Source organism: Salvia miltiorrhiza, chromosome 7, assembly GCF_028751815.1.
Source record: "Salvia miltiorrhiza cultivar Shanhuang (shh) chromosome 7, IMPLAD_Smil_shh, whole genome shotgun sequence".
NCBI classification, from domain to species: Eukaryota; Viridiplantae; Streptophyta; class Magnoliopsida; order Lamiales; family Lamiaceae; genus Salvia; species Salvia miltiorrhiza.
Genome location: NC_080393.1, coordinates 52,786,663 through 52,798,110, shown reverse-complemented (window position 1 = coordinate 52,798,110; position 11,448 = coordinate 52,786,663). Strand labels below are relative to the sequence as shown.

General features: G+C 37.8%; 1 protein-coding gene across 4 annotated transcripts; it reads left to right on the top strand.

Moving 5' to 3' along the window:
* The first annotated feature begins 863 nt into the window (after positions 1-863).
* LOC130994777 (uncharacterized) lies at positions 864-4,629 on the top strand. 4 transcript variants are annotated; one of them, XM_057919844.1, is made up of 3 exons: positions 864-1,171; positions 1,840-3,399; positions 3,816-4,629. In XM_057919844.1, the coding sequence occupies exons 2-3, from the start codon at positions 1,873-1,875 to the stop codon at positions 4,137-4,139; spliced, it is 1,851 nt and encodes a 616-aa protein (XP_057775827.1). In that variant the 5' UTR covers positions 864-1,171; positions 1,840-1,872; the 3' UTR covers positions 4,140-4,629. The 4 variants fall into 4 exon arrangements, with proteins under 4 accessions (XP_057775827.1, XP_057775824.1, XP_057775825.1 ...); XM_057919841.1 differs by having other exon boundaries at positions 864-1,194; XM_057919842.1 differs by lacking the exon at positions 864-1,171 and adding an exon at positions 1,273-1,532.
* Positions 4,630-11,448: the final 6,819 nt, after the last annotated feature.

Here is an 11,448-nt window from a genome sequence, read left to right as displayed (position 1 = left end):
TCAAACTCAATTTAAAATTAATTTTACTGAAAATGGAGACAATAAATATATTTTCCTGATAAATATAGCTAGTGAGTGTGTGCGTGTATATATACGTAATTAATTGATGAATGAATAATTAATGGTTGAATTTTTTATATATATAAATTTATACAATATAATATATATGAGTTTGAGAGACGTAAAATTAATACAAATATACATCTGGTTACGAACATTCAATTAAAATCATATATTGTACATAAATTATGAATAGTTTTTTTTATGAGACATGTAAATCTAATTTTTGTCGAGATAAAAAGATAATAAAATTTATTAATCTAGATTATGTGTAATTAGTTGATAAATTAATAATTAATGACTGAAATATTTATACATATATATAGATATAATTCATATAGTAAAATATATTGCAGAATATTCTTATAATATACATATTTTAGAGAAATATAAAATTAATACAAATATACATATTATTAGGAACGTTCAATTAAAATCATTTATCGTACATAAAATTATAAAAATTTGCATATTTGTAATCTAATTTTTGTGGAGAAAAAATAAATAATACTAAAATTTATTAGTTTAGATTATGTGTAAAGCTAATATTATATATATATACTATTAATTTTATTTATTAAGATTAATGAATCTTTATATGGAATGTACTAGTTAATTAATGAATATAAATAATGGAGAATTTATATAATAAATTATTGTAAATAAAATATAATTATTGTAAATAAAGAAGGTTTGAGGAATTTTTAAATAGTAGAATTCGAGAATGTGGCATAAGAGTATCAATTTTCTAGTACAGTATTATTATTATATAAGATGGAAATATAGGCATGCATGTTCTCTTTATTGTGCAAATTAACTTTATTCATATGGTGGGCTGCTCCTCAATGATTTTCTCTTTTCCCTTTTCACTCATCCCCACACTCATTTCTTTGTCTCTTTGAGAAGGAAAACAAGAAAATTTCCAAGAACTGGTTTTTTTTTTCCCTGATTCTTTTTGGGTTCTGGAATTTTGCATTTTCTTGTTTGGAACGTGATATTGGGTTTTACCAAACAAGGCTTCGAGCTCAAGAGAAGGAGAAAATGATTGCTTTTCCTTGCTGCAAATTTTGTGAGGGGTTGTTTCTTTTACTTCACTTCTGTGAGTTCTAAGGTGGGGCAAGGCTGTTTTCTGCGGTAATTGCACCTTTTGCTTTATCTTGGAGTGCAAGTGTGTGTAAAAATGCTGTCTTTGTAATGATATGTGCGTGTGTGGTGTGTTTTGTTTTCTTGATTATAATGTGCCCCGGCCCGGATTAGGCACTTGTTATGATTATTGTTAGATTGCTTGTCTGTTGGGAATTTTTTTTATTCATTTCAATTCAAATGGGATGAAGAATTGAATGGTTAATTGCCTTAGAATTATCAGTAGGGTCCACTAATTTGTTGGCATTGTGGTATAAGATCTTGATTGCACCTCACAAATGCACAAAAGAATATTAGTTTCGTAGCTACAAATTTTCTTGAAGATATGGGTATGAAATTCCATTTAATGGTACTCTGATTGAATCACTTGTGAATTTCTCTGTTATTTGTATGCTTCTTTAAGGATTGAGTTTGAGTTGATTGTGTGACTGATGTTTGTCTTCATTCTGACATATTCACCAACATGTTTTGGCCATACTTGAGATCAAAATTTCACTTTCTTATGTTTGCTTGTCAAATAATCTTGAAATTTTTGCACAAAAAAGTTCGGAATTTAGGCTATTGTTCAATGCAATCTTTGATAAGCATGTTTTGTGTAGTATGTACTGATCAATTTCCTGTTTTCATCCGGTTCAGGCGGCTTATCTATCAGTGATGCTAGATTGAGCCATGGACTTAGACTTCGACAAGTATTGTCTTGTAGATGGAAGTCCCACAACCGTGCTACCCGTTCCTAGGCCTCGTTCGTGTGTTGCAGGTAGAAAACCAAGCGGAAAGTGCGAATTTAGGAATGAGACACCAAGCCCCACTGAGTTTGAGATTGATTTTGGTGACTACTGTAGCGGATCGTGTAGAGATGTCCGGTCCCAGAGAATCAGTGGTGAAGTGCTGAAGAGAGGATCGGTCTATCAAAGCTCCAAAGAGGCAAAACTGATTCAGGAAACGGATGCTGCTGTTGGGAGGAAGAAGATTGAGTTCTCTCCACGAACTGCATCCTCACTCTCAATAGAAATCATTGAGTCATTGTGCAATTCGGATGAAGAGAGCTCGGTGATGTCTTTCTCAGAACAAAGCACAGCTTCAGGTTATGCAAATGGCGTAGAATTCTGCTATGATGATTCTACTGAAGAAGCTAGTAGTCCTCGAGGAAAAGATGTAGCTCTCAGTTTGCACAGGCCGTTGTCTGCAAGATTTGGTTTGCCCCATTCACCTGCCAATTCAGGTCGTGATAGCTCAAGAGCCAGCAGCAGTTCGAGGGGCAGGTTTAGCCACGTCAGAAATATGCTCGACCCTTTCGTTAAATCCAAGTCTCGCAGAAGTCCATTGTGTAGTTTCAACGAAACTCATGGCGAGACTACAAGTGGTAGACCGATGTTGGGTGACATATTTGAGAAGCCACACCATGTGGAATATGATCATCAATATGAGGAGAAAAAAGAAACCCATAATTCAGTTCCACGGTGTTCTCCTGCACACCTGCACGGCCTTCTCAAGATGGGAAGCAAGCACGGTGCACCATTTTTTCAGTTCTCAGTCAAGTCACCGGAAGATGTTTATGTGGCAAAGACGTGGAAAGTTGAGAATGCCTCGACTTGGATTTACACGTTCCATGTGTTTCCTAATAGAAGAAAGCGTGGTGCTAGTGGATGGGGGCTTAAAGAATGCAGCAGAGAATCGTCTATGGTTGGATGGATGCAAGTTTCGTGTCATCTGCATACAGAATTTGAAGGTGCAGGACAGTCGAATGATTCCATGATGACAGAGTTTGTGTTATACGATGTTTTACATTCAAGAAAGAGCATCGGTGACACTGGTCAATTTATGTCATCTAAATTGCACCCGGAGCTAGAAATTGCAGCCATTATTATGCAAGCCCCGTTGGAGAAAAGGGAGAGCCTCAAATTTAAGAGTGGTGATAAGAAAATTGATGAGACGCATCCTAACTTGCTAGATCATTGTCGGGTTGTAAAAGCAAAGGAGGGCGTTTCTGATACTTCAAATCCGGGGAAGATGCACGTTGTGATACCAGCTGGAAACCACAGTTTGCCCGCCAGTGGAAGCCGTGGCCCTTCACCATTACTAGATAGGTGGAGGTCGGGTGGAGGATGTGACTGTGGTGGCTGGGACATGGCCTGCCCCCTTAGTGTTTTCACGAATAAGATTGCTGAGGAGCATCGGACAGAGCTCTTTGTTCAGGTACTTCCCCATCTTTACCTAATATCACACGTTTTTGCCACTACCCGTAGTTGATGTGGTTCCAGTGTGGAGTCATTGAGTTGTGATCGATACTCCAATATTGAATGTTGCGTTACAAAACTTCTTGTACGGGAAAAGTGCTCGTCTTAACATCCTATATTGTTGAATTGAACTTCCAAACACTTTTGAAAGTTGCATCAATTGCAAGGGCAAGCATGAGCATGAGTCCTTCCATATAAGTTTTAGTAACACGATCTTATAAAAGCATTACTCTATTACATTGAAATCTTTAAAAGATCCATTTTTAGGAACCTATACGATTATATGTCATCAACCATGGAATCCTTAGAGGTGCATTTGCTTTATTCAAAGTGCTTTGCAGTTGATGATACTTGAGCATTACCTACTTCTCGCAGGGAAGAAGAGATAATATACCGGCATTTACCATGAGGGTGATCGAGGGTGGGAAGTACGCAGTTGATTTCCATGCACAATTATCCTCGCTGCAAGCATTCTCCATCTGCGTTGCTATCTTGCACGCTGCAGAGGCCTCCCCCACCGGGCGGGAGAGGAGCAAGCCGATGCTGCAGAGTGATGCGCTCAAGGTATACACCGAGGAGGAGATCAAAACCATGCTAGATGCAATAGCAAAGGAAGAGAAATCCAAAGTCAAGAAGATGGAACAAGCTGTGCCATCTTTTGTGCTCAGCCCACCATTCTCTCCAATAGCTCGAGTCTAGGCTTTTTACACGAGCTAGCAACATTATCTTCGACCCTAGGTAGGCGGAAGTCCCCGAGGGCAATCTCGAGATTGCACCTGTGTTTTGGTGGAGACAACACAAGGGCTGAAGAGGCAATCAACATTGTTGGCAAAGATGGTGATGCTGCATTCTTTCATGGTATACTCATCAGCTTTTCTTCATGGCCGAACATCAAGACACGCAGATTAGGTAGTCGTCGTGACGGAGAAGTGGTCGGTAGTCGTCGCGATGGAGAAGAGAATAGTGGTTTTTGATTTATTCTTTCTGTAACTTAAGGTGGTGGGAGGAGAATGTATATCCAGCTTTCTGCTGAGTTACTGATAGGATTGCAGGATTTTTTTTTTATAATGATATATAGTATAAAGTATTATTAACGTCTGTCACATGTATAAAAGTTATAGCGATAGCGTACATGTAGAATGTATTGTAGTAACGATAATAGAAGATGGAACAACATTTTGTGATAGAATCCAGTATGCTCCTTCTCTACAATTGTTTGTTTTTTTTTATTATTTTTATAGTTACAATTCACTCATACAGTCATGCTCATATTCACGCACATTGAGTGATTCAATTAGAACTCTCAGGTTGTCGATGAGGTCTAGCTCAATTGAAAAAATTGAAGCACCTAAAGACTCTCCTTTGTGAGAGGTTGGAATCTCTCAGATACACTAGTTGGTTTCACCAATTGAGCAACATGTTTCTAATTTTTATCGTGAGAGCTCGTTTGATACATGATATGAGATCAAGTGTGATATATTTAATTGAAATACTTCATCTTTTATTATATAGTAGTATCATTTTAAATTTGTATAATATTATCTAATATTTAATTTATAAAGAGTGTTGTAGGTATATTATATACTATAATCATTCGTGCCAAATGAGTCCTAAGTAAAAGAAAATACACATTTTTTTTTTTGTTATTGGTTTACACACTGACAAAAAGTATTACTCCCTCCGTCCCATGAAGCATGACTCAGTTTTTTTCAGCACGAGATTTAAGAAATTTGTATTTTGTGTGTTAAGTATGATAGGTGAAAAAGTGAAAAGGTGAATAAAATATATAATTTTTTTGCTATTTTTAAAAATAGGTTAAGTTTCGTGGGATAAATCAAAAAGGAAACTGGGTCATGCTTCGTGAGACAGAGGGAGTATATGTGCATATAAGATATCGACTTACAAAGCAGATGTGGTTTGAACATGTAACTTTTCACTTGGGATCTTTTATCTCAACTTTAGTGTCTCACTCTGTGTTTGACTGTCAATTTTTAAATTACTTAAATTTGTTTCTTCAAGTTCACTGTGTTGTGGTTTAGTTTAATTTTACAATTATTAACTAAGGTTACTTATCTAAAAGGATGTTTAATTCTTCTTCTTTTTCTAATATTTAATTTGCATTTTGTAGGTAAAATTTATTTGGGTTGGTTATTCCAAATTATGGTATAGAATTTATTATACAATAATATATTTTTATTTTAAAATAGTTTGGAGAGTTAAATATGTCTTCAAGTATAATTGAAACTGTGAATAGGCGAAAGTACCCACTTTTATAACTTGTCTTACAAAAGTACCCACCCAAGCCAAAGTCCAAAAAGTCAAAGCCGACATGCTTGGTTTTTTGTAAAAGCAGACCTGACATGCTTCGATTTTTGTAAAATGTCTAACTCACGTCAATTTCACAAGTTAAAAATGTGATGAAGAGATAATAATTGTCCAACTCACGTCACTTTCACAATCTAATGTATACTGTATGTTTGAAAATTTATAAAAAAAAATAGCTTACGTTTGCGTTATAAAAACATTAGTAAGAGGACTAAAAATTTCACTATTATGTATATTATGCAACAAAAAAATATTCAGAAACCAATGGAATAACTAGCCGCCGAAAATTCATAGCCGTGAACAGTAGCCGCCGATCCAAAATATACACGGCTACTGGTCAGCGGATATGAACTTCCGGCGGCTAATTACTCCATTTGTTTCATAATATTTTTTTGTTGCATAATATACATAAAAGTGAATTTTTGAACCCTCTTAGTAATATTATATTATAACACGAATACCTTAATTTAGAGTTTTTATTTAAATTTTTAATTTTATTTTTTTTATATTACAAGAAGTATACATTGATGTCAAATATGAGAGATACTGAATCTGCAAAAAATTGGATTATAGTGGGGTAATAATACTCACTTTATGCATGATTTGATTGAACACAAAATAATACAGTAAACACATAAAATAATAGGCTATTTTTGAAGAAAACACTTGAAACTCCTGAAATGTAACCAAAAAAATATTTGAACTCTAAAAAAATAATTAGCCGCCAGAAATTCAAAGCCGTGAACAGTAGCCGCCGGTCCAAAATATACACGGCTACTGGTCAGCGGCTATGAACTTCCGGCGGCTAATTACTCCATTTGTTTCATAATATTTTTTTGTTGCATAATATACATAATAGTGAATTTTTTAGCCCTCTTAGTAATATTATATTATAACACGAATACCTTAATTTAGAGTTTTTATTTAAATTTTTAATCTTATTTTTTATATATTACAAGAAGTATACATTGATGTCAAATATGAGAGATACTGAATCTGCAAAAAATTGGATTATAGTGGGGTAATAATACTCACTTTATGCATGATTTGATTGAACACAAAATAATACAGTAAACACATAAAATAATAGGCTATTTTTGAAGAAAACACTTGAAACTCCTGAAATATAACCAAAAACATATTTGAGCTCTAAAAAAACAATTAGCCGCCAGAAATTCAAAGCCGGTCGTACTAGCCGTGTGAAATTTTTCACACACGGCTAGTGAATCCGGCTACGATTTTGTGGCGGCTAATATTTTGTTTGGGACCAAAAAATCATTTTGAAGTAATACATATGGTTGTAAAATTTTTTACCTTGTTATGAATGTTTGAAAGTAACATATGTATCCCTTTTTGTGTATTTCTATTTATTTGTTAATGTTTTAGTCAAAAAAGTACATGTCCACATGAAATAAGAGATAAGGTGACTGCACAAATTTGGATTGTAATGAGGCTTTAATGCTCACTTTCTGCATGCATTTGATTGCACATTGAATAATAGATTGAAGTGTACTGAATGAATGAACAATACATTTCACGTGAATTTGTACAAAGGAATCTAATATTAGTCTATAATAGGGCTGCATTTGTGAATGAGAAAACATAAATCCAAATACTCGTAGAAAGAGCATTCAGTTAAAAAATTGAGAAATTGAAACCCTCAAAGATTTGAGAAGTGGTTTGTGCGATAGTTGGTGCAATTGGTGTTCAAATTCTACTTGAAGAGGTGATTTTCTCATATATTGTTTGTGTAATTAATAGTTTGAATGTTTTATGTTATATTTATGAGAATTTTTAAAGCGTTTATGCATATTTTAATACTACATTTTATGTGTTTTTATAGATGGAATTCGTTAGATTCATATATGTGAGATACAACGGACTCGTCGATGGTATACACTATGTTGGTGGGGCTACAGAGGTCCTTCCCCTCGTCAACGAAACTATTGAGAGCCTGATGTGCAGCGTCAACAATATTATGAGGACGCATTCGTTGAGCTCGAGCTACCAATTGTATTATTTGGCGACCAATCTATTTGGTAGGGAGACGAAATGTGGCTTGGCCACAGACGATGACGTGGAAGCCTTGTTGGCAACTGCCGACTATCCCATGGTGTACGTTGAGCACTACAACGGTCCGATTGTAGAAGGAGCCTACATCCCTACTTTTGATTTTGCTGAACCTTCGGGACACGTAGATGAAGCACAATGCAGTCAGTATGAGACGCCGTATTATCATTATACGTCGTTTCATGGTGTCCAGAGCTCGCCTCCACGACAATATTTTACATGGGATGGACAACCGCTAGACGAATCTGCATGGAATCAAACTGAAAGGCTTAATGAAGTATGTGGGAGATTGAACAATGTGCGGACAGATGATGAAGATGAGCACGAAGTTGAAGGCTCGGTTGCATCAGGAGACGATGATGATTCTGAGGAAGATGACGAAGAATTTGACCCTGCGCTCGAGGTGGGCACTGCTTCTGATGCCTCTGAGGATTTATTAGACGACGATCTAATCGATTTCACGGAGACCGAGCGAGCATGTTGGATCCGACAAAGTACAACACGTGACGGAGATCCGACAGCCGAGACCGGTGATCTAACTAATTGGTTAGTTCCCTTGATTCCAGTGGACGCCTCGGCTTCGCTGGTTGCTCGCGAAGTATAATCGTTTGTTTTGCAGTGAGGCGAACGAGTCAGTGGAGGATTACGTGCACTCTTACTACTGGAACAGTTCACTAGTTGACACATACTCTGGCGACGTTAACCACTTGCCTCCCATAGAAAATTGGAATATTCCTTTCCAAATTGCATCTCAGCTTGTTTTACCAAATCTCTCTCGGCGACAAGCTGGTCGTCCAAAGGAAACTCGAGTTTGATCCGCAGGTGAAAGGCCGACTCAAAACACATCAACAGCGGAGGCATCAACTAGTAGCAAGAAACGAGCACCCAAAACGTGTGGTCTCTGTGGCGGGTCTGGTCACACACGTCGATCGTGCAAGGGTACGGCCACCGATGTGTAGTCGTATTTATGTTTAAATTGAACGATTTTCAATATGTTTTCAGTTGTACCATGTCAGCGTATGACATTAATTTCTTTTTATGTTTTATTTAAGTTCATTTAGAGTTCCCTAATTATTATGGATGTGCTCAACGTTTATGAATGAATTCACAGCGTATGACATCATTCACAGTTACAATTATTATGAAGTTTTCATAATTTATAATTTTGAAATTTTTAGAATTTTAGTTTAGTTTTAATAATTTTTTATTAATTTATAAATCCAAATAATTTATGAATGAATTTATAATTATAATTCATAATTATAATTTATAATTCTAATTCATAATTTTAAGATAATTACTCAATAATGAATTTATTTTAGTTTTAATAATTTATAATTTCTAGATCAGCATAAAGACTTGCTATATTCTTTAATTATAAATGCAATTTAGAAATAGAAATGAATTACTACATAATTTTGATTGTTAAGTAAGTATGATTTATTGTTTGAATTTGTCAAATATTAGAATTGAATATCCTTAACAACGTCCATCAAACCAAAATAGAAGGATTAGCCGCCACAAAAGTATATCCGTGAGGATTAGCCGCGAGTAGTAAAATAATACGCGGCTAATCCTCACGGCTACACTTTTATGGCGGCTAATCCTTCTATTTTGGTTTGTTGGACGTTTTTAAGGATATTCAATTCTAATATTTGACAAATTCAAACAATAAATCATACTTACTTAACAATGACCACCATTTACATGTCACTACAATTATGAGTTGAAATTATGAATGAGAATTTGGGAAAATGCACAACTTGTACTAATAAATTTATAATATACCATTACAGAGCTTGAAATTATGTGATTATGCATTAAAAATGTCATTAAATCCAAATAAACTAATTAGCCGCCACAAAAGTGTAAAAAAAGTGGTAGCCGCTGGTAGTGAATTCCGTGGCGGCTAATCCACATGACTACACTTTTATGGCGGGTAATTAGTTTATTCATCTTATCTTACAGTTTTATATGTATCACAAGTCATCACGGAAGTAAATATAGATAAGAAGATACTAACATGTCGGGGTAAAAATGTTGGTAAACAAAATAGTCATAAAGATGTAAATAGTCATAATGTACAGAGAATACAAGTTCAAAGTACATCGGGGGATGAGCAAAACTCGTAGATGGCACTGCCTATCTTGTGCCTGTACAGCTGAACATTATTATTGCCCCACTCCAGGCTCGGGGAGTCTGCGATCAAACGCTCCACGGTCATGCACGCGAAAACACCAGAGCTAAATCGGTCGCTCTGTGCAAACTGCTCGGCAGGATCAGCATACTCGATCTGCAGCTGACGCCATTGGAGATTCTGATTCGGGTTCTCCACAATGCGTGTCCTCTCGAACCAAAGGAACACCTCAAGGACCCGGTAGAAAAGACGGCCCAAAGGACACAGAGCGCGCAGCATGTCGTGGCGTGACTGTGCCCCAATCCGATACAAGTTCGGATCGAATACGCGGCATTTACCCGTGAGCATATCAATGCTACAGATAACGATACGCCCCTCGACAAATACAGGAACAATGACCTGTACAGGAAGAAATAATTGATCAACAATCCTTTTTATTTTAAGTCAAAGTTATTTATGATGTAGGTGTAATTGTGTACCGCAATGGCATCCAACCAATCTCCCTGAGTCGATGAGGTACCCTTGCCATACACTGAATACATCAGCGTGGCAGCCGGCTTCCACGACAACACCGGAGCCTCAGAGCTTATAAGACGCTGCTCTGCACGAGAGCTAAACATACGGCGCGCATTCTCTATCATCTCCTTGTATTCTCTATCCAAATAAGTCTGCAAAGAATAAAAACAAATACTGAGCTTTTACCCTAGTAAACTGCTGCCAGAAACGCTCCATCTCTCCCTGAGAATAACCAGCCTCGTGAAGAATCGGCAGCGAAGAACGAGGCGGCTCGAATGGGTGTGCTGAGCTCGAGGGCTGCTCAGTGTACGAGTAGCGTGGCCCCAGATATGGGGTCAAGTGTCCGCCAGCCCCAAAAGTCGTGGGCACACCAAAACCAGTATGCGGGCCCGGTGGGGTTTGATAATCATCACTGGCAGAGTGACCCGCGTCCCTAGCAGGCGACTGGTGTGCAGGGGACCTCTGCTGCGATGGCGCATCCTCGTGCTCGGGCTCCGTCTCGGGCTCGGGCTCACGTCGCCTGTCCGATTGAGGTCTTGGAGCAGGCATGGGCTGACGTACATCGGTGTTATGCGAGCATCGGCAACGCATACACCCAAAGGTCTCCTCGGCCCAATTCTTCAGCCTCGTGAATAGGCCCTCCTCCACACGCCTCGCCACCCGGCCCTCACTCTCGCGCACCATCTGTTCCATGCGCTGCCACTCCTGCTCGCTCAAACCAGAAGGCCCATGAGCAGCACTGCTCTCTCCCCCGTATCTGGGCCTCCTTTGACTCTGTGACCTCCGGCCGGAAGTCACGGGGCGATCGCCGCCGCCACTCTGATCCCGCTGGCCACTGCTCGACGAAGACGAAACCACATGTGGTCTCTGCCGCTTTCCCCGATCTTCGCGCCTCGAACGGCGACGTCGGGGTTCCATCTGAATAGATGCGTCAGAGCGGTCCCCACCCCCCGTATCCGG

Excerpts from the sequence above, each read along its gene's own strand:
- LOC130994777 (XM_057919844.1), top strand. The coding sequence starts at position 1,873 with ATGGACTTAGACTTCGACAAGTATTGTCTTGTAGATGGAAGTCCCACA. Across the intron at positions 3,400-3,815 it reads GGACAGAGCTCTTTGTTCAG|GGAAGAAGAGATAATATACC; the intron begins GTACTTCCCCAT and ends TACTTCTCGCAG.